Source organism: Theobroma cacao, chromosome 4 (assembly GCF_053813885.1).
Source record: "Theobroma cacao isolate CCN51 chromosome 4, ASM5381388v1, whole genome shotgun sequence".
NCBI classification, from domain to species: domain Eukaryota; kingdom Viridiplantae; phylum Streptophyta; class Magnoliopsida; order Malvales; family Malvaceae; genus Theobroma; species Theobroma cacao.
In genome coordinates this window covers 38423998-38447725 of record NC_142642.1, presented here as the reverse complement: position 1 = coordinate 38447725, position 23728 = coordinate 38423998, and the positions used below count along the sequence as shown (strand labels likewise).

Here is a 23728-nt window from a genome sequence, read left to right as displayed (position 1 = left end):
TTACCTCTGGTTAATATAACAGCCAAGAGGGGTCTTGAGCTCCCTTCATGAGTAATATTTTTTCGAACTGATGACTTTCAACAACAGAAGAATGCTGTTGGAAAGATGTTTATAGTTGTAAATTTTTTTCTCTCATTAGTGCAATTTGCAAAATTGATAAAAATAGCATAACTCTATGACAACCAAGACAAATAGCAATAGTAAAAATCCAAAACATTATAAGAACAAACATCATAGTTTAGATAGCATAGTCTCTAAAGAAATGAAAGGACCCTAGTCCTGATCTGCCCTTCCAAGTTTCAAGGTCACATCCAACACCTGTTGATCTTCGAATTTAGCAGTCGTTTCCCTATTTACTAACGTTGACATTCCTTCCATTGGCAAGGTTGCCTCCAACTGGTTCAGAAAGGGCCTGGTGAAGCACTGATTTTGAGGCTTTGGCACCATCATTTGGGTTGCACCACCATAGGCTGTTGGTTTCTGTGTCTGAATCAGTGGCATGTGGTTGTTCCAAGACCCAAAACAAACATGCGATGGGGTAGCAGCCCACAGCAGATCAGGGTATCCAGCATTGATTTCAATGGGAAAATGGCTTCTTTCTGTAGGTAACATAGGATTTTGGTTGACATGGTTGGTAAAGGAGGTACTTTGGGCGGACGGCAAGTGGCTTAGAAAAAGCTGTCTTTTTGTAGCAGTCTCATCAAGAAATAGATGATGCTCAATGTGATCAAATAGAGCCTTCACTCCCCTGAGAATTCTACCACAAATTCGGCAAGCAATTAGGTCAGTGTCACTCTTTAGCCTCGCATGGTGAAGCCCATGCGTGTTTGCATGCCTCGAGTTCCAACCATAACTAGCCATGGTTTTGGCAGAGCCTTTCAAAAAAGAAAGGGAGAAATGGGGAGGGAGAAGAGATCGAAAGCAGGATGAGTGGGTATGGCATTTTGGCTATGTATCAGTCGATATATATATAGGTAAAAAGAATAAGTTACCATCTTTTAAGGGTTCGCCTTCAAGTTCATGCAAAAAATATTTTATTGATTTAATTCTAACTAATATATGACATCATAAAGCCCAATTGCACAGGTAAAAAAGCCAAAAAGGGAAGGAAACTAATGTTAGACTGCATATTTAGAATGTGAGGTGGTGCTTGTATTGAAGAAAAGAATGCGTAGGCTCAAGATTTATCATTGTCAAGGGCATTAAAAAGAAAGTTAGTAATAACATTCCCACTATGATATTACCTGTTTTTCTCAAATAAAAAGGTTCATATTATTGTTAGGTTCAAATATTCTTATGAAAACCCATTATTTCTGGTTTGTATGGTCTAAAAATATTTATTAAGTTTCCCAACTTTTCTTTCCTTAGTCATATTATTAATTTTCTTATTCATATTATCTATTCTGAGTTATCTTTCCATTGATGAAAAGAAAGCTTGATGCTGAAATTATGATTATTGATGATTTGAACAAATTCCAAGAATTTACTTGCATTCCTAATTATAATAAAACTTTTTAGGCTACTTTACTGTCACTACCAATATTAATCATAACATTCAGCAAATTAGACATGTAATTAATTATTTTTCTTATATATGCTTATTCCATTTTAGGCAGGGACCTCACTCTAAGCCAATTAAACAATTTTTTTAAAAATAAGCTGTATCCTTGTTGTACATTTATATTCTACCTACCACATTTATGAATAACAAACTTACTTCTATCTAATCTTTATTATCAAATTGTAAATATTAAGGATTTGAACAATAATCACATATATCATTAACTTGTATATCCAATATACATAATTGAGATTAATTTAAAAATTAATATAAATTCTTTCGAGAAAAACATTTAATTATAACATTAACAATTCTTTTTTTCTCTCAGGCAAGTGATAGGTTTAACATAAATTCTCAGCTCAAACATCTTCAAGCTAAATATGTTGGAATGGGCCATGCCGGTATAAATCGATTCTATGTTTCAATCTTTTGTTCGTTACTCTCCATTTTTTTAGAAATAAAAAATGATTTTATTATAAATAGGTTCAAAAAATGGAAACAAGCAAAGACTATATATAGAAGCCTTATGTTTTCAAGAACTTGGATCATTCCGTTTTAAGAGCCAACGAATAATATTATTCATAATGCATTGTACACCTAATACCTGGCTCCTTACACATCATTTTGGAAAGATAATGATTCGATCACTGTTAATTCTTTTTTTTTTTCATCTAAATTTATTAAAGGATACTCCTTAAAAGCTTGACAACTTAGAACTTGAATGAGATAGGATACTCATACATATGATTGAGAGATTTTTTTTCTTAAAAAAAGAAAGATTCATGAATTTTTCACATAAGATTTGATGTATATCCCGTCTCTCTCTTTACACAAAATGATGACGTGATCATATAACAAATAAAATCAATCACTTTTATTAAAAAATTAATTAGATAAGTAACTAATTTTTATGAAATAATCAATTTCATTTTAAAATTATAAAGCCGTTGATGGTAATTAAATTTTGCGCGCAAGTTCATGCATATGGTAGAAAGTTTTATTTCAAAAGAAAATTTTTTATATTTTCTCATCAAATTTTGATGTATCCTTAATGATCATAAAGTAAACAACATCAACTACTTAATTGACAAATTACTTAAACAATAGTAGTAATTAATTTTTAATGTCATAATTAATATATTTTTAAATTTATGAAAAATAACCGTTGGTAGCAATTTAAATTTTCGTGCTAAATTTATGAGTAAATATATGTACATAATATAATAACCTTATGAAAATCAGGCTCCAATATGACAAATGGTGAATTCTCATTGCAATTTTATAGATATTTGAAGCCAATACAAGTACACCATCAAATTAAAGATTAACATACTAAATAATTGTGTGGTGACCATGACAAATAGCAATAGTAAAAACATTATAAGAACAAACATTATAGCCTAGATAGCATAGTTTATAAAGAAATCGAAAGAACACAAGTCCTGATCTTCCCTTCCAAGTTTCAAGTTCACATCCAACATTTGTTGATATTTGAATTTAGCAACAATTTCCCTATCAAGGATCGTCGCCATTCTTTCATCTAGCAAGGTTTCTCCAACTGGTTCAGAAAAAGCTTGGTGAAGCACTGATTTCGAGGCTCTGGCACCCATATTTGAATTGCACCACCATAAGTTGTTGGCTGCTGTGTCTGGATCGGTGGCATGTGGTTGTACCTAGACCCAAAACAAATAGGTGATGGGACAGTAGCCCACTGCAGATCAGGGTATCCAATATAGGTTCCAATAGAAAAAGGGCATGTTTCTATAGGTAACATAGAATTTTTGTTGAAATGGTTGGTAAAGAGGATGCTCTGGGCAGACCACAAGTGGCTCAGTAAAACTTGCCTAATTGCAGCACTCTCATCAAATAATAGGTGGAGCTCGACATGATCAAATAGAGCTTTCTTGCCCATGAGAATATCACCGCAAACTCGACAAGCAAATAGTTTAGTATCAGGATATAGCCTTTCATGGTGAAGCCCATGCATGTTTGCATGCCTTGAGTTCCAACCATAACCAGCCATGGTGTTTGGCAGAAAACTTGTAACCTTTCAAAAAGAAAGGGAGAAATGAGGTGGGAGAAAGATCAGGAGTAAGATGAGTAGGGATAGCATTTTGGCTACATTTCAGTCGATTTATATATAGGTAAAAAGAACATGTTAGTATGTTACCATTTTAAGGGTTTCCATTAAGTTCACGCATTTATTTTTTTAATTAATTCTAGCTGATATGATAAAGCCAAAAAGGGAATGAAACCAATCAATGGTTGCATATTTAGAATTTGGGATGGTGCTTTTATTGGAGAATCTAATGCCTAGGCTCAAGATAAGTGAATCTGTGATTATATATCTAGGATAAGTGAATCTCTTGGTGTCTATCATGCTTGAGGTGGCGCATTTTGTTTGTCTTTGAGTGGATGCTATGTAATGCTGCCACATGTTTTTTGTTCTGACTAATTTGTTGTGGCGAGGAATGTGGCCCTCAACTATGCTGCTGGATCATAGTTGGGATGATTGCGTGTTGGACCTTAGGTGGATCATGGCAGAGTTTTGATTGTTTTCTAAGCATATGAGGATGATTCTTTGTGTTTTTGTTTTCGTTGTTTGTTGAGATTTTGTGCAGCTGTGTTATTTTGTCTGAGATGTTTTGGCTTGGGTTTGATGTACAATTGGCTAAGTGTTTGATATCTTTCCCTGTATTTCCAAAGAAAAAAGGTTTAGATATTATTATGTTTGAATATTCCTATGGAAACCCATTATTTCTGGTTTGTTTGTTCTAAAAATTTTTACTTTCTTTATTCATATCATCAAATTTTTTAGGTATACTATCTATTCCAAGATATCTTTCCATTGATGAAAAGAATGTCTGATTTTGATTTATCATAATATTGATGATTTGAACAATTCAAATAATTTGCTTGCATTCGTAATTATAATAAACCTTTTTAGGCTGCTATACTGTCATTTCCAATATTAATCTGAACATTCAGCAATTAAACATGTAATTAATTATTTTATCATGTATTATCCTATTTATATATATGGAAATAAGAAACTAATTATTAGCTATGAACCCAAATAATTAATTAGTTATTTTTTTTAATGCAATAGCTATGATTTGATAAAAGGAGGACCATAAGGGGAACCAATGGCCTCAATGAGTCTATACAGAGCATCCAGCTGATGCCAAAAAGAGAGCGAAAGTCCTTCTCCAACTGCATAACAAAAAGGCAGTGAGGGGTTCACAAACGATAGCCACAAACAATAAACAGAAACAAGGCTTTTCATGAGTTGCATCTAACCAATAACCATGAAAATCATGCTGATCAAGGATACCAGATTTTGCGAGGTTATCGACCATGTCATTAGCACTCCTAGGGATATGGGTGACACTCCAATTCTTGGTCTATAGCAGGTTAATATTAACCTTAGCATTATTTATCTTCTTGGTCCAATTCTTAGCCAGACCGAATAATGAAAGACAATTGCCATGTCAAAAGAAACAAAACAACAACAACAACTAGTAATCCTATTATAATTGAAAGATGAAGTCTGTAATGCTCTTCATCAAGATAATGGTTTTCTCAAAGATCAAGTCAATGTTTAAGTCACCATTAGAACAATTTGTGTTGCCATCATCCTCATCAATGGACAAATCAATCAAAAAAAAGGGCAAGTTGTTGGTTCCCACAGTAGGGGAGCCAACATATTGTCATCTGTGGGGTTTCGATTTTCCATTTGTTGAGCAGGAAGAGTGAGCATGATACCAATATCAAGGCAACACTAGGGGCATAAGTTCTGAGTGCTAGGAGTTGATAGATTGTGAGGCTATACAGTGCCTTAAAGCATAGGTTCTTGGATCATGTGCTTGATGTTGATCTAGCAAATTGTTTCTCAACTGGAAGGATGAAGGAATTAAATGAGGTGGAGGTAGAATGAAATTTTGCATTAAGGGAATGAGAGGATAATTCCTCCCATTGTGGTGAATATTGATTGTCCTCCTTTCATAAGCTAACATTTATATAAGAAACATAATGGTTAATGAGAGCATCAAAGCCATAGCCATAGAGGATTTTATCACATAATACATATCGCTTTTGTATTATGCTTAAGGGAGTTGGTAAATTTTGGTTGAAACCACCATTCTTCAAGTTTCAACTAGAGCCAAGCATTTCTAAGGAGTAATATAAGGAGTAATATGAAAACGAGAATAAGAGTCGAACGAAATTTGTATAAAGACTCTGGGACGAGAATGACGAAATTCAATCAGTATAATTTATAGTAGATGCTCACATAATTTATAGTAAATGCTCACATAATTTATAGTAAATTTTTCCTTGTGCATATAGGTTCATAAGATGATTAAGAAAGAATGTATATACAAGGTAACATATATAGTAGATTTTTGCATGATGTAGTAGATTTTTCCTTTCTTTCGTAAGTTCATAAGATGATTAAAGAAGAATATACATATATTGTAACATATATAGCAAATTTTCACATTATTTATGGTAAATTTTTCTTCTCTCACGTAGGTTCTTAAGACGATTAAGAAAAATTTATATACATGGTAACATATATAGCTTTGGTGTGAAAAAGTACTTTCATATGATGAAAATCAACTTTTCATAATACAATATAATAAAAGCACTTGAGTAAAATAAATAGAGGAATGAAGAAGTTGTATAACATGTTAATATAATCTTTAGAAAAAGAAAAATTAATTAGATAAATCATTAATTTCTTATAAAATAATCAATTTCATTTTAAATTTATAAAAAAGCCATTGATAGCTATTTAGATCAGAAATTAATTTTTGTAACATATTCAATTTTATTTTAAATTTGTAAAAAGGTTGTTCATAACAATTTAATTTTGTGCGCAATAGATGATTATTGCAAAAAAAAGTATATTTTAAAAGAAAATTTTTTGAGTTTTCACATCAAATTTTGATATATCCGATCTCTTTCTCTCCCCACGTAATAATTAATGATCATTATGGTAAATAAACTTAATTGATAAATTACTTCGACAATAAAAGTAAATAATTTTTAAAATCATAATTAATATGATTTTAAATTTATAAAAAAAGAACCGTTGATAGTATTTTAAATTTTCGCGCGAAATTCATAGGATTGAATATATATTAATATATAATCAACCTTACAAATTCATTCTCCAATATGAAAAAAGATAAATTCTCATTACAATTTCATAAATATCTAAAGCCAATCCAAATACAACATCAAATTAAGATTAACATACTAAATAACTCTATGGCAACCAAGACAAATAGCAATAGTAAAAACATCATAAGAACAAACATCATAATTTAGATAGCTTAGTCTATAAAGAAATCAAAGGAACCCTAGTCCTGATCTGCCCTTCCAAGTTTCAAGGTCAGATCCAACCCTTGTTGATCTTCAAATTTAGCAGTCATTTCCCTATCTACAAATGTTGACATTCCTTCTATTATCAAGTTTGCCTCCAACTGGTTCAGAAAGGGCCTGGTGAAGCACTGATTTGGAGGCCTTGGCACCATCATTTGGTTCGCACCACCATAAGTTGTTGGCTTCTGTGTTTGAATCACCGGCATGTGATTGTTCCTAGACCCCAGACAAACATGTGATGGGGCGGCAGCCCATTGCAGATCAGGGTATCCAGTATCGGTTCCAATGGGAAAAGGGTTCCTTGCTATAGGTAGCATAAGATTTTGGTTGAAATGGTTGGTAACGGGGGTACTTTGGGTGGACGGTAACTGGCTTAGTAAAAGCTGCCTTCTTGCAGCAATCTCATCAAATAATAGGTGACGCTCCTCGATGTGATCAAATAAAGCTTTCACACCCCTGAAAAATCCACCACAAATTCGGCAAGCAATTAGGTTAGTATCACTCTCAAGCCTTGCATGGTGAAGCCCATGCATGTTTGCATTCCTTGAGTTCCAACCATAACCAGCCATGGCTGTGGTAGAAAACTTGTAACCTTTCAAAAAGGAAAGAGAGAAATAAGGAGGGAAAGAGATCAAGAGCAAGATCAGTAGCTATGGCATTTTGGCTACGTATCAGTCGATATATATAGGTAAAAAGAATAGGTTACCATTTTAAGGTTCCCTTTCAAGTTCATGAAAAAAATATTTTATTGATTTAATTTTGACTAATATATGACATCATAAAATCCCAATTGCACAACTAAGAAAGCCAAAAAGGGAAGGAAACTAATGCTAGACTGCATATTTGGAATGTGAGGTGGTGCTTTTATTGAAGAAACTAATGCGCAGGCTCAAGAATTATCATTGTCAAGGGCTTTAAAAAGAAAGTTAATAATAACACTTCCACTATATATGATATTACCTGTTTTCTCACATAAAAAGGTTCAAATTATTATTAGGTTTGAATATTCCTATGAAAACCCATTATTTTGGTTTGTATGCTCTAAAAATATTTATTAAGTCTCCCAACTTTTTCTTCCCTTAGTCATATCATTAATTTCTTATAAATGCACACTATCTATTCTAAGATATCTTTCCATTGATGAAAAGAAAACTTAAATACTGACATTATGATAATTATATTGATAATATGAACAAATTCAAAGAATTCGCTTGCATTCCTAAATATAATAAACCTTTTTAGGCTGTCTTACTGTCATTACCAATTTTAATCATATCAATCAACAAATTAGACATGTAATTAATTACTTTTTCATGTATATGCTTATTCCATTTTAGGCAAGGACCTCCCTCTAGGCCAAGTAGACAATTGTTTTAAAAATTAAGCTGTATCCTTGTTGTACATTCAATTATTTTCTACCTACCACAACTTTACTTCTATTTACTCTTTATTACCTAATTGTAGATATTAAGGATATGAATAATCATCGCATATATCATAATTAAATTTATATATTGCACATAAATAATTGAGATTAAATTAAAATTTTAATATAAATTGTTTCAAGCTTTCCTCTTTAAAACATTTAATTATAACATGTAGTTGAATTATAGATATTGGAAGGCTAGATTGTGGATGAAAACACCAATGCAATTTTTCATTCGTTAAATTAATTATAGTCATGGTTCGATCAGTTTCATAATAAAATGAGACTTGCAACTCAAAGTAAAACAATTTGGGCCTGATCCAGCACTTCGTCTCCGGCCTTATACATCAGCCCAATGCCTTCCTTTCAGTCCTCCTTTTCTGTTTCTTTAAACGGCGTCGTTTTTGTTTACCGATATTTGCGATTGGAAACGACGCCATGTAGGTGTTAAATTAAATTAACAATCCTTTCTTCTTCGCTGGTTCTTGCTATTATCAAAAGCAAAAGAAAGGAAATGCAGGTAAAAACCTAATCTTTTAATTAAATCTTCCCTAAACCCTAAAGTATAATATTAAGAATTCAAAGTTTTTTTTTTTTTTTTTTTTACTTTTGGATTTGTTGAATTTGGTGTGCAGTGAATGGGCAGTGAATATCCAAAGAGATAGCTATGCCTCTTACATTGGGCATTGCCCAATATTGGCTTATTTTGCCGTGGCTGAAAATGAATCCATTGGAAGAGAACGCTACAATTTCATGCAGGTAAAAGAAATTTTAAAGAAAAATTCTCCTTTTTTTGTTTAATTAATTGGGTATCTGGTATGGGGTCTTTGTGAGCTATATAAATACTTCATGTTCTTGCTTGATTGTTTATAGTTTTGGGTTTTTGGTTATCTTTTATGGGGTTTTTGAATTTGAATGGAACATGGGTTGTTTTAGTTGCTTCTCCTTTCTTTTTTCTTGGGATTTTGAATAGTTGTTGGGGTATTGAATTGGTTAGACTTTGTGTTGTGTTGTAAAAGACCAGTATTTTGTGACTTGAAAGGGAATTATTTGGTCCAAATATCTAGGTGGTAAGAGGATAGGAGGATCGGAGGAATATGTGGAAAGTGCATATGATTCAATGAGTTTGAGAGTTTGCCTATAATGTGAAGCGAAATGGTATGGCTTTGATTCATGTTGCTAACTGCTAACAGTTGGGAAGCTGGGATAGTGTTTTGTTTGTGCTGAGTTAGTTCTGTACACTTTGTGTTGCCTGTAGAGAAGATTGCACATCTTGCAAGTGGATGTCACAATTGCTCCTTCACTAGTTACCCTTACTTAGGAACCTTGTGTGCCACGTCCTAGATGAGAGTCTTAGATTCTTGTTGGACTTACTAGTGGCTGTTCTAGGTGGGATACACATGCATGCATTCATTAGGCGTCCTGAATAATCAGTTCAGTCCTTTTTCGGGCAATGATCTGGAGTTTCCATTCCATATTAAGTTTGGTATCTGAGTGTAATAGTATATTTTGTTTGATGATGAACTATAAAACTTGATTCAATCTGAGTTAGTGGGTTGGCATAGCAACTTTCATCTTATCCTTTTGTTTGATAATGTATCTTTGAATATTTAGAGATAGATGTTTATTGTATTTGTTCTATTCCTTTTGTTCATTTAGTATACAGCATGTGGCTGGAATTGTTCGCTGTAAAACTGCTCTCTCCTTGAATTCTTTGTGATCTATATGTGCAGAAAATGCTTGTGCCATGTGGTCTGCCGCATGAAAGAGAAGATGATTGAAATGATATGTTAGGAAGTGTATGCTCTTAGTCTCTGCTGATTAGGCTAAGATTATTAGGATTAACTTTTTGTGAGAAAAAGGGTTTACTGCCTTATCCAGAGTTGATGAGGCTTAACTTTGGTGTACCTTGCTACTTGAATATTACATATACCTTTTCAATGAATCTTTATGTTGTTTTTAATGCAGCTTTTAGGTTGTATTCCTGTTGACATTTTTCATTTTGGTGCTTACAAGAGCTAATTTCCTGTACCCAAACCCCCTTCTTAAAATGAGCAAATTCCCAAGTACCAAAGCCACTTTGTTTTTGGAAACACAAGCTTTTATTCTAAACTATTAAAAGGCAAATGGTTAGTATGTATTCCCGAGTAAACAAATTCCTGTATGACTTTTACCACTTAAATATTCCTTGTGAGGAAACTCTTGTTGGTTTGAACTTTGCAGGTTCAATGCAAAACGACAATTGAAGAATCAAAGGAATGGAGCAGGGGATTAGGACAATTTCCAAGAGGGAGTGGTCAACCAAAATTGGTTGAGACATGTGGTTCAGCTGAAAGTATTAGGAAGACTAAGCCATTTTGGGGGTATTCTGATTGCACCGGAGTCAATAATAAATGGATATATTGGATAATATGGCTGGCCTTGTATCAAAATCAGACATTAGCTAATCCATCTAATCAATTACTTAACACTGTTGTTGAAGTTTCAACTTTCGGGATGATAAAAAAGTAAGTATCCAATAGCATGAGAAGCTTCAATGTGCCATTAGGTCATCTTTATTGGCAATCACACTTTTTCTTTAGAAACGAGGTTTCATATTAGGATTTCTTTCTCTTTTTTTTTTCTTTTTATTTTGCCCTACAGCTATAAATAGTATATCAATCATTCAATGGCTTGATTTCTCTTTCTCTAGTAAAATTTGCTTGTCTTAGTCTTCAAGCAAACAACCTAAGCTTTAGATCCCAATTCTTTCTATATAGAAATACAAGGCTCAAATTGCTGGGAAGATGGAGTGGCGTTAGAGCTGTTACATCCTTAAATCTTTTTGTTCTTTGGTGATAAGACTACAGCTTTCAATCCAATCAAATGTCTAATACTCTAATTTGTCTCTTTGTGTTCCACAAAAGAAAAAGGCTGGCTTGCCTTAGTTTTGTCATTTCATCTTTAATACCAAATGAAGGACATTTGCTGCATTTCCCAAATAATTCAATTCACCTACATTTCAGATGTTTATCTTTTTGATAGCACTGACTCATTCTCCTCACATTATCCCCCAAATTTTAATGAACCAATTAACAGAGTTAACTCCTATTACACCACAGCTTTGATCACACATTTCTATTTTACTTTATTTTGTTTTTAATTTAATTTGGACATTGGCATGTTGCCTTAATTGTTAGAAAATAACACTAAAAATTTTGTGGCCCTTCGATAGGTAGATGGCCCAAACTCAACCTGGTATTTAGTGATATATGTTTACTTGGATCCTAGTCTACCCCAATTGCTCAGCATGCACACTGGAAGGGTTAAGGCAGACAAATTGGTGGAATTTGGACCACAGAACTTTAATAAACAAATTTTAGGTCAATTCAGTTACCAACCATTTATCTGTTTGTGAACAAATGAAAGCTACACTGCATATTTTTTGACATGCAAATATGCACCCCACTGACAAAAGCTGCCTTGGATTTTTATGCCAAAAATCAGTCTGAAAATTCTGCATCTTTTGGCCTTGTAGATATATTTACCGAGAGACTCTTCAGACATTTTCACTCAAAGAGGAAAAAAGAAGAAAAGAATATTTGTTACAAGGTGTCTGCTCTTACAGAGGTTGGGGAGGCAGATGTGAAGGCCGATTGACAATTTTAACTCCTTACCAATTACCCAATCCCCTGCCAGCCTGCCCCTGTCCTGCCACCATTGCATTGCATTCCCATATTTGATTACTTCCTTTGTTCTCTCTCTCTCTCTCTCTCTCTCTCTATATATATATATATATATATATATAAAGCCTAGATGTGATCATGGCAAACCCAAAATCAATTGTCACACTTTTTACAAACAAAAATAATCCCAAATTTGCTAAATTGCTATGTTATTGGAAACTATATAGTAAATAAATCAAAAAAGAAGAAGTTCAATTTGGGTAATTGTAATGGAAAATCATGAAACTTTCTTTGCTTTGAAATAAAATGATAAGGATAAAATACATCTCTCAGAAAAATTTGAAGCAACATCTGAAATTTATTTACCAAGAAATCAAAAAGTGATACACCACATGTGATAATGAACTCTAAACTATATTTAATGGCTACAAAAAAAAAATATTATCGAAACCTAACAAGGCAGACACCTATAAAACCCAACCCAACAAGGTTTACTTTTTTTATTATCTTAATAAACATTTTTTCCCTATCTTCCATGTTGAAATTGTCTATTAGTACCACAAATGAGACAATGAAACAGTAAAAGACGGCCCCCTCTCTCTCTCTCTCTCTCTCTCTCTCTCTCAATCATCATAAACTTAATCCTACTCAAAATAATAATAATAATAATAATTTTCGTAGAAAAAAAATTAAAAATATAGAAAATTCTCCATAATATCATCAGCCACCTTTCTGTTCTTCAATCATCCGGTTTTCTCTCTCTCTCTCTCTCTCTCTCTCTCTCTCTCTCATCCAAATAAAAGGGTATTGCTTTTTTCTTTCCTTCAAATGAATATTTTTTCCCGAGAAAATTAAATCCGTGTCCTTAACCCAGATCCATAGATCATCACCCAAATCCTTGCCGATAAATTCGTTCCTTTTAGATTCTTTTTCCATTTTCCCCTTTTTATGGGGCAATCAAAATATACCCTTTTTTTTCTTTAATACTCCTAAGTTTTATCTCTTAGAAAAAAGACCCAACTTTTTCTCTTTACCTTTTTCCCACCTAGAGAATGCAGCTTGATGATCCCAAAACGCTTGTTTTGGTTCACTGATCAATGGGTATCCCGTAGATTTTCAATCAAGTTTCTCCGTTTTTTAGCCCTTTAGTCACTAATAGGGTTTATAAATTTTTTTTCCGAGTGTTTGGAGGGCTTTATAAGGTTTTTAGAATCTGAGTTTTGATTTTGGAGTTGGTAGATAAGAATTTTGGTGGATCTGAGAGTTAGTTTGAAGAGAAGGGTTTTGAGCCATTTTCCCTGTTGAAAGTCAAGTTTTCCAATATTAATAAAGTGAAATAAGAGGGGAGGGGCAGTTTTTTTGTTTTTGAGTGAGATTAGATCATGGAGCATATTATTGGTGGAAAATTCAAGCTTGGTCGAAAGATCGGAAGTGGGTCGTTTGGTGAACTTTATTTAGGTATTACGATTATGACTTTTTATTTTTGTTTTCTTTTTTCCTTTCGGCTGTTTTGTTGATTTTGTGTTCTGGATTTGCAGGAGTTAATGTACAAAGTGGAGAGGAAGTGGCGGTTAAGCTGGTAATGTTTGGCTTTTTACTGTTTTTACCCCAACTTTATTTTTGTGTGAGTGTGGTTGGGGGGGGGGGGGGGGGGGGGGGGGAGATTTTGTTTCTTTTCTGTGTTTTTGCTAGATTGTATTGGTTGATCACTGGATATGTAAGAAAAAGTAAAGCTCGATTTATTTGAGCTGAGTTTTGGGTGATCTGCTCAAGTTCTTATAAAATTTCTTCAACTGTTCAGTTGTTAGATTGTAGTTACACTTCTATTGTTTCTTTTGCCATTGGATATTTTAATTGACTTTCATTATATTGGTGATTGAAATTTTGAATCTCCTACTTCTTCCCGATAAGTACTCCTCTTGTTTGCTCAGGAATCTGTTAAGACAAAGCATCCCCAACTTCACTATGAGTCGAAGCTGTACATGCTTCTTCAAGGAGGGAGTAAGTTTTGTTTCTTTCACTCTCTCCATTTGTCTTTATTCTGGTAAGTTGGACCCAGTGAATAATGTTTATCTTACTTTCTTTTACATGTGCAGTGGGTATTCCCCATCTAAAATGGTTTGGAGTTGAGGGTGAATACAATGTTATGGTTATTGATCTTCTTGGACCAAGCCTCGAAGACTTGTTCAACTATTGCAATCGGAAGTTTTCTTTAAAAACAGTTTTGATGCTTGCAGATCAGTTAGTAAGTATGCTACTTTTGTCAGGGAACTTTAATCTGATCAGTTGGCTGCCTTACTAATGCTTGTTCTTTTGTTGTTGTTCCAGATAAATAGAGTTGAGTATATGCACTCTCGTGGTTTTCTTCACCGTGATATAAAGCCTGATAACTTTTTGATGGGTTTAGGGCGCAAAGCAAATCAGGTGCGTTTTTCTGTTTATTGCCCATGTATATTTGTGCAAGCGTTTTTTGGATTTATAAATAGCTGGTGAGGCATGAGATTATGTTGATGAGATTTTCACACTATATTGTATTGCATTTGAAATATTTATATTTTCCTTGACTGAAATTCAGTTAGACATAAGAGTACCTTTTGAGTCTCTCATTAAACAGGATGAGCTAGTATGTGTTGCTTAATTCAATTGTTTCCCCCTTTTCAATGCAGGTATACATAATTGATTATGGCCTTGCAAAAAAGTATAGGGATCTTCAAACATACAAGCACATACCATACAGGTAACAACTTTTGATGTTTATATTTGTAGAATTTGATATTTCCTCTTTTAAATTGTCCATCTATTGGTCCTAACTTATAACCCTAAGCATGACTTAATTCTCCTGATAACAGATTTGATCATGAGTTCCCATAGCAAGGCTATATGGCTTAGAAGAACATGAGATGGTTAAAATTTTCATTAGTTATGTTTGCCACTCATCTGCATACCTAATGCGTTCAAGTTGGGGATTTCTAGACTTAGGCTGCCTCATAAACAATTAGGGTTTATCATTAATCATTTTGAGAAAAATTTGATATTTAATTCTGCTTTTAGCTTGAGTCATCAATTATTAATTCTTCCAATACGGATTGCTCCTATTTCGCATGCGTAATTCTCTAGTGACAAATCATTCTGTATGTGCCACACTGGTGTCATATTGTACTACTTTCTCTTCTTGTAAGCCTTTTTCACTAGCCATGGACACTCATTTAAGTTATCCATTTCTTCATATAGGGAAAATAAGAATCTTACAGGAACAGCTCGATATGCAAGTGTTAACACTCACCTTGGAGTCGGTGCGTGTACTTAACTGCATCTAATATTTATATGGGTTTTACTTTCAGCAAACACCTGTTGCTGTGGATTATTTTGGCTTTATATTTGATCCAACTGTGCTCTACATTGCAGAGCAAAGCAGGAGGGATGATCTGGAATCTCTTGGTTATGTGCTTATGTACTTCCTCAGGGGAAGGTTGGTTGAACACACAACGGGGTTGCTTAGTTCACAAACCTTTTAAATGTTGAGTCACATTTTTTTAACCTAGTTTTTTTCTCTGTCTCAGCCTTCCATGGCAGGGCCTGAAAGCTGGCACCAAAAAGCAGAAGTATGACAAGATTAGTGAAAAGAAGATGCTTACCCCCATAGAGGTACCATTTGTTGCTTCTACAATCTGTAAATACCAGGAAATTCTATTGTACATATATTTGAGACCAAACTAGGAAAAGTTGGTTAATCAGAAGCTGAATCTTATTTCCTGCTAAATCTCTGCATGTTCTAGCAATTGAATACTGAATGTGTGTGTGACAAGTAATATGCCATTTCAGGTCCTTTGCAAATCATATCCTTCTGAGTTCACATCGTACTTTCATTATTGCCGATCACTACGGTTTGAAGACCGACCAGATTATTCGTACCTGAAAAGGCTGTTTAGAGACCTTTTTATTCGAGAAGGTTAACTTGTTACTTTAAGTCTCGCTGTTCAAATATTGCTCACCCTTATAATTTGTTTAATTTTGAAAACTGAATCAGACTTCCCATTAGTTCATCATCTGCTTGATTGAATCTGCTTGCAGAAGATCTTTTATCTTGGAATCTGCTTGATTGAACTCCGATATTAATTGATTTTGACTACCAACTGATGCAGGTTATCAGTTTGACTACGTATTTGATTGGACCATCCTGAGATATCCACAGGTTGGCTCTAGCTCAAGAGCACGGGTCAGTGATCTTTAATTTGTTGGCCTTGACTTTCTTGGAAATAGTAATTTTATATCTTCATTGAGATTCTTATATCATGTTTCTTGTCATTCCTCAACAGCCAAGCCCAAAGCCAGGTTTAAATCCCCCTGGTGTATCTGCTGACAGAACAGAAAGGCCGTCAGGTCTGTTCCTTTTCAAAGTGGTTTCAGAATATATTTTGATAATTTAGCTGGTGACAAATTTTTTAACATAAACATTGTAATTGAGAATTTCGGATCTGAACAACCTGACTTGCCGTGTTCTTGATCTTGATTTCCATAAATAAACCAACTTTTAATGCTCAGCATATATCTTTCTTTCCTCTAGTTGGCCAAGAGATAAGAGAAAGGTTCTCAGGTGCGGTTGGGGTACTTGGTCGACGGAATGGTTTGCATGGTGATCAGTCTAGATACAGATCTTCAGATGATGTGCCATCATCGAAGGATGTGGTTAGCTACCTTGCTTCTGGATTTTTTCTGTACATTTCATGTATTGTTTGCCATTGAACTTCACTTTCTATCAAGGAAATTGAAGTTTGGATGCCTTAGCTATTTGCCACAGAAGTTATGATTTTTTTCAAAAAAACTTCTCTCTTTCAGCAACCTGATTCAGAAAAGGGTCGCTCCTCCTCAAGAAATGGTAGTACTTCAAAGAGGGCTGTGGTATCAAGCAGTCGGCCTAGCTCTTCTGGGGAGCCTAGCGAGAACAGGTCTAGCAGATTGGTCTCAAGCAGTGGTCGCCTGTCAACAACTCAGAGGGTCCAACCTGGGTTTGAATCAAAATCATCAACTTTTACTCGTACTGCAGCCACAAGAGGTGGTCGTGATGATGCCCTCAGGAGCTTTGAGCTCTTGACAATTGGGAGTGGGAAAAGGAAATAAATGGCATATGCATCTGTTAGGGAGGATTTGCTTGTGTTGAGGGCTTAATTTCCCTATTCTAGTCTCTGATGGAGATCTTAGCAACTATAATGGTATTTACAAACAGTCACTCTGTATATCTGTGTCCATTTGGGTTCCATCCACAACAATCTCATGAAGAAGTTCATCCTCAGGAAAACTTTTCGACTCATTCCTCTTGTACCTCGTCAGGTATTCTTGCCATTATGATGCCTCTAGAGTCCTAGACTCATTAAAGAAAGAGATAAATGATCTCACTTTAGGGAATTGTTCATATGTTTCCAACATTCTAGCTCTAATAAACACTTAATATTTCTTTCTTTCAGAAGCAAAAGAAGAGAACTATGCCTAGAAGTCTATTATGGCAAAGACTTTCTGGCTTTATGTGATCTGGCTTACTCTGTTTATATCTTTTCGCATTTTATGTTGCCAGTATCTGTAAAACATGAATGATGTTTCTGATTTTAGCATTACAATATTGTAGTGACCATAACATGATAATCACTGCTTTTAAACCTTTCTCTCTCCACTTTACTTTGAAAGTGACAAAAGGCTTTGTTTTACTAACCTTTACCATCATTTTAATAGCCATTGAGGCCTAGCTTAGTTATAATCTCAAAGTAAAAGGGCAATAAGGGGGAATTCTCTTTTAAAAGACAACAACAATGGATGCATGGCAATGGGCATCAATAGTTGACCATAGCTTTGTTTTCACATTGAAAATGTGCGGATTTGATGGCATCCAAACAATGATCCCTTGCTTCTTCTACTTTGATTGGATTAATGGGATTCATTCACATGAATGAAATTATATAAATACATGAACAATTAATTAAGCCCATAAATACAATAATAATAATAATAATGGGGGCACATGTTAGATTATGACGTGGCAATGCCACGTAAAAGTCCATGGCAGAGAAGAAAAGGAAAAGCATAACAAGCAGGCACTTTGCCATTGTAAAAGCAAAGCCTCTTCCTTTTCGTCCCTGTTTTCTCCGCTGAAACTCAAAACAACAACTATCTCAAAAGCTCTTCGGTTTCTCATCCCAACAGACAAAATAACAATAATAATAATAATAACAATAATTCCCCCAAAAAGATTAGAAAATAAAAATTCACTTCTTTTCTCCGGGCAAGATACGCTGAAACTGTTCCTCGCTCAATCCATTTCCAACACTCAAAATAAAGCTTAAATCTTTTCCTCTCTATTGAGCGTGGTGATCTAGGGTTTTTGATTTTCACTTGTTATTATTATTCAAAAACCGAAATTTTTGTTGTTAGGGGGGGATTGAATTCAGGAAAAAATTCGAGAAGAATCATGGAAGTGGAGGCGGTAGGTGACGTGGCATCTCTTGACCCTGATTCACTTCAGCTCCCGGAGCTCTCCCCGTTAGCTCTCAAATCCAATCCCTTTCTCGCAGAAGAACTGTTTTCCCTCTGGCTTTCCCTCCCGGAAACTGGTCGCCTGGTAACGCTTCTTACCAATCAGTAATCTTCCTTTTTCATTTAAGTTTCTATTTTTAACCTTTTATTTTGCCCTTTTTTTTAAAAAAATTAATTAGGTTAAGAATTTGCTTACTGATGCGAGAACGGGGACGTCGTCGTTGAATGCCACGGGGAATTTGACCGGTTCTACAACCAATTTATTGCCTTCCATGTTTCCTGCTGCAAGTACTCCTCCGCTTTCACCGCGTAGTACTTCTGGTTCTCCTCGTATTGGCAAACAGCGGTCTGGCCCTTCTTCTTTAGGTTCGCCTCTCAAAATAGTTAGCGAGCCAGTTCGTGAAGTCATACCACCGGTATAAAGTGAACTTAGCCCATAAATTTTACAAATGTTTTAGTTGAATATAACGCCTTCTGATAATAGAATTCTAAAAAAAATGTTGTTGTTTTTGTAGTTTTATTTTAAAAATGGCCGTCCGCCTCCAAATGAATTGAAAGAGCAGTGTTTGTTTGTGATTGATCAGTACTTTTATGGTCGTTTGGGATTGCACATTCATGGTGAGAAAACACTTAAGGGGTCTTAGTCAGGTTCTATTTTTATGTTTTCTTGGTTTTTGCTGTTGTTAAATGTACTGTTTCTTGCATGGCAGAGTTTAAGGCGATAACAAAAGATATTTGCAAACTACCGTCAGTTTTGTCCACCACTCTGTTTAGAAAAATTGATGTCAACAACAGTGGTATTGTGACAAGGTATGTATGAGTGCACCTTTGAATTTATAGTTTCATGATGTGTAGTGGTATTGTTTCTGAAGAAATCTATGTTGGACCAGAACTACTTATTCATGGTCATGGATAATAATAGATGAAGGACCTGCTACAAATAATGCTGTTAAAAACAAAGCGTTGGTGGCAACACCAATTAAATCCACAAGGTTTTTGTGGTGTTTCACTCCCTTGCAATCCCCACTTTTACTAGGGATTTCTTGCTCTGGAATCGGGAATAGCATGAAGTAGTGCTTTATGACCCTTGAGGCCTTGACCATGTAGGGGTCTCTGTGGTCTATATCTCTTTTTGGGTTAGTCTTTTACTGTACTTTAAGAAAGGCTGTGATTGGCAGTATAGAGAAGGATTGGATGGAAGTACTGGTCTAATTACAGGAAATTCCCTTAATGGATTTTGATTGACTTGGTTCAGAAGTTTTAATAATGCAATGGTTTGAGTAGAGGTTTAGAACTGCACTGTAGATTTTAATATGACCAACCAGATTCATTGGACTCTTGGTTAGGGTTTAGGAGGGTTTATTACTGGCTCTTGTTTGTCCTTTATGCTAAAGAAAGCTTGAGTAGTTTTTGGTGTCAATGAACAGTCTGATCCTCTTGCAAACTTGCAGATAATTTTATTATGTATGTTTTATGCCCTTGTTTTGCTATCTGAGACTTGATTTGTCTATGAAACATAATCAGTTATAATTGAACTATGAAATTGTAAGGTCCTAGATGGTTTAACATCTGTTTTTAAATTAAACAAGTTATAATAGATGTGTGCTTATGTATGCTGTAATGAATTTTAGGGATCAATTTGTCGATTATTGGATTGGAGGCAACATGTTAACAATGGATTTAGCAACCCGAATGTATACAATTCTTAAGCAACCTGATCGCAGATACCTTACTCAGGTAATATTCAGCTTCTTCAATGAATATTACTTGAATATGATTGTACATCTCTATGAAACAAGAAGGAAAGAAAGAAATATGATTATATAAATGCACATTGACGTGCCTCATTAAAACTAACTGTTGAAGGGGGGAAATTGTGGTTGCAGAAGTAATAAGGTTTTGTGCCTTCTTTAATTAATTGGTATTGAATGCAGGATGATTTCAAACCTGTTTTACACGAACTTTTGGCATCTCATCCAGGGCTGGAGTTTTTACAAAACACCCCAGAATTTCAGGAAAGATATGGTATGATTACTATCATTTGAACGAATATCTTTTTCAATTCATTTCAAATTAGAGCATTTATTTCTGTCTAGAATCCATGCTTCACACATGTCAAACAGGCCCCAAATTTATCTGATAATTGGCTTACTACATTTGTGGTTTTGTACATTCAATATATAGTAGTGACTAAATGTAACTTAGTTCTAGCATTTGGTGCTAGGTGTACCTTAACAATGGCATTATTACAATATTACTTAGCGTACTGCCACCTGCCTCAGAAGTAAATTATAACTTTTAGGTTTGGACTGTGCTGTCAATGTCAAGTTCTGATTCTTGTGAGGTAGTAACCTGATATAGTTGTGCTCTTACATGTTTCAACTTCTTTTGTATTTTACAGCTGAAACAGTTGTATATAGAATATTTTACTATATAAATAGATCGGGAACTGGTCGGCTTACCCTCCGGGAGTTGAAGCGGGGGAACCTAATTGCTGCACTGCAGCATGTGGATGATGAAGAAGATATTAACAAGGTTTTAAGGTAAATCAGTCAGCTGACAGCATGCAATTTTTGTGAAGTTTTTTATGATATTAATATGGTTTCTGAGAACCTATGTTCACATTCATCATTTTGTTTTTTGTTCTCTATAACTTGATAAATTAACATTTTACTCTAATTCTTTTCTTATTGCAGGTACTTCTCTTATGAACACTTTTATGTAATATACTGCAAGTTTTGGGAGCTCGACACCGACCATGATTTTTTGATCGATAACGAAAACCTTATCAGATATGGTAACCATGCTCTTACGTACCGGATTGTTGATAGAATTTTTTCTCAGGTTTGCATTTGTGCCACACTATTTTCTATATGTTACTACTATCAGTTCAGCTTTGAGTGGGAAGTTTTCCGTCTATATCAAAGAACAAAGAAAGATAATAATCTTTTTGGTCTTTCAGATTCCAAGGAAATTTAGAAGTAAGGTTGAGGGGAAAATGGGTTATGAAGATTTTGTTTACTTTATACTGTCAGAGGAAGATAAATCTTCAGAACCTGGTCTGGAATACTGGTATATTTCATCCCCTTTTCTTTAGTTGAGGCACATGAAAAACTTTCTTTGCTGATGATCCCTTACCAGTTTTAAATGTTAATGCAATGATGAAGTACTGCAAGAAACTAAGGAACCATGTGTTGTCAATCTCTGTTGTTATTTATTGGCAATTCTTTGTATTGTTGTTCTTCATAGTTCTATAGCAGTGTTAATCTACTTAAAATGTTGCAACCTCTTCGATTATGAGCATGAGGTTGTTTGATAAAATTTTGCTGCATTTTCTAACTAGCCTCATTTTATGTATTATCAATAAAGACAATGTTACCTGACTAGAGAGATTGTTTGTTTCAGGTTTAAATGCATTGATTTGGATGGAAATGGGGTGCTCACACCAACTGAAATGCAATTTTTTTATGAGGAGCAGTTACGCAGGATGGAGTGCATGGCCCAAGAACCTGTGCTCTTTGAGGATATATTGTGCCAAATTGTTGACATGATTGGACCAGAGGTCATTCCTGGATTCTCTACTGATGACTCATCTTTGTCTTTTTGATTGCAAGTTGACATACATATTTCTGCACTACTAGTGCTAATACATGATTGGTTGATTACAGAATGAGGGCTACATCACTCTACGTGACTTGAAAGGCTGCAAACTTTCTGGAAATGTTTTCAACATTCTTTTCAATCTCAATAAATTTATTGCTTTTGAAAGTCGTGATCCTTTTCTTATTCGTCAGGTAAATGCATGTTTTAACTTTGAACATTAACATCATTATGAGGAACTTTTCTTCATGAGGTGCTGATTACAAGATATATTTGTCTTAGGAGCGTGAAAATCCAACACTGACAGAGTGGGATCGCTTTGCACATAGAGAATATATTAGGCTTTCCATGGAAGAAGATGTTGAGGATGCTTCAAATGGAAGTGGAGATATCTGGGATGAATCATTTGAGGCTCCCTTTTGAAAGTAGTTAGGTATGTTCTGGAGAGGTGCTGTTGTTGTAAATGCATACAAATGAGGTTGTTTTCTTTCACAGTCCTTTATTTTTTTTAAACTTTTTAATTTGTGAAAAGGATGCAGAATGATGCATTACAAACTGCATATCTAGATGATTCATATTGGGGGGTCTCTGTTACTAAAATAATCCTTATGAATGAGTATGTTGTTAAAGAAACAGATCATTTCTAGATGCTTGAAGATGTTCCTATGAGTCTATTGCTACTATCTCTTTAGCATAGTCTGTTCAAGGAAATCACTTCTGGTTATTCTTTTGCTTTTTCAGAGGTCTACAAGAGAAGGTGGCAGTGCTTCCTTGGTCCTGTGTATTAATCAATGGTTTTTGCTCAAACTAGTGTTATTTGTGGCACAATTGTATGCATATACTCCTGCAGGCCATATTCAGACAGTAGTATTTAGTTACAGGGATTCCGGATGGGAATGTCAAGAGCTTTCTACGAGGAGCTTCTAGCTTAGAATACCAGGTGCCTTAATTGTGTAGGGGCAGTTGCAGAATAGGGAAATTTTTACTGTCCATATGATGATAGTTCAGAATAAAATGAAATCAAAATTTTGTTTGTAAATAGTCAGTCTTGGTTCTGTTGTTGGTAAATCTATGTCGTTCATATGTTCTCCTTGAATTCAATTTATGATGAAAAGAAACTGTTATTATTTGTAATTTGTTACGGAGATGCCTCTCCCCTAACTCCTATTCTCTCCTCTCCAATCGTCCCACCACCCTTTTTCCTGGCATCCTTTGAAGCATTCTCCCACTTCTATTCAGAGGTTATCTGTAATATGTGTGGATTAGATCCTGGTTTGGTGGTTTCTGACCAAAAAAAGAGGAGGGTTACAGCCTGGTGTAGTGATCATTTGGGCTTGGATTTGACACCAACTATGTTATGTTACGATATGTTTGACAGCATCATGTGTCTGCCGACTGTGATCCTTAGTTAAAACATGGTTTTTGATGTTGTGTCTAATTTCCATTCCCCAGGAGAAATGGTCCATGTTGCTACATGCAGCTTGTACGGATAGAATCTCAAAAAATCCCTCAAACGGCATTACTAAACTCCCTGTTACAGAGCGGCATGTATCACTTGGTGGGGAT

At 34.7% G+C, this 23728-nt stretch overlaps 3 protein-coding genes across 4 annotated transcripts; all 3 read left to right on the top strand.

Moving 5' to 3' along the window:
* Window positions 1-859: 859 nt before the first annotated feature.
* Window positions 860-10338, top strand: LOC18603235 (Splicing factor 3B subunit 5/RDS3 complex subunit 10). Its single transcript, XM_088805797.1, has 4 exons — window positions 860-934; window positions 1890-1996; window positions 9011-9134; window positions 10109-10338. Exons 1-4 carry the CDS (start codon window positions 860-862, stop codon window positions 10154-10156), a joined length of 354 nt encoding a protein of 117 aa, XP_088661923.1. The 3' UTR covers window positions 10157-10338.
* Window positions 10339-12782: 2444 nt separating this feature from the next.
* LOC18603234 (casein kinase 1-like protein 10) lies at window positions 12783-17643 on the top strand. The gene is made up of 14 exons (XM_018119972.2): window positions 12783-13498; window positions 13579-13619; window positions 13972-14041; window positions 14137-14285; window positions 14369-14464; window positions 14707-14777; window positions 15272-15333; window positions 15446-15509; window positions 15601-15685; window positions 15863-15989; window positions 16183-16256; window positions 16357-16420; window positions 16605-16726; window positions 16877-17643. The coding sequence occupies exons 1-14, from the start codon at window positions 13423-13425 to the stop codon at window positions 17156-17158; spliced, it is 1383 nt and encodes a 460-aa protein (XP_017975461.1). The 5' UTR covers window positions 12783-13422; the 3' UTR covers window positions 17159-17643.
* A 465-nt stretch (window positions 17644-18108) lies between these two features.
* On the top strand, window positions 18109-23296 carry LOC18603233 (serine/threonine protein phosphatase 2A regulatory subunit B''beta-like). 2 transcript variants are annotated; one of them, XM_007035078.3, is made up of 13 exons: window positions 18109-18647; window positions 18742-18978; window positions 19078-19180; window positions 19273-19372; window positions 20194-20299; window positions 20497-20587; window positions 20964-21105; window positions 21259-21406; window positions 21525-21634; window positions 21968-22124; window positions 22231-22356; window positions 22445-22595; window positions 22904-23296. In XM_007035078.3, exons 1-12 carry the CDS (start codon window positions 18498-18500, stop codon window positions 22583-22585), a joined length of 1611 nt encoding a protein of 536 aa, XP_007035140.3. In that variant the 5' UTR covers window positions 18109-18497; the 3' UTR covers window positions 22586-22595; window positions 22904-23296. The 2 variants fall into 2 exon arrangements, 1 of the variants encoding a protein (XP_007035140.3); XR_016026001.1 differs by lacking the exons at window positions 18109-18647; window positions 18742-18978; window positions 19078-19180 and having other exon boundaries at window positions 19255-19372; window positions 22445-22640.
* Window positions 23297-23728: the final 432 nt, after the last annotated feature.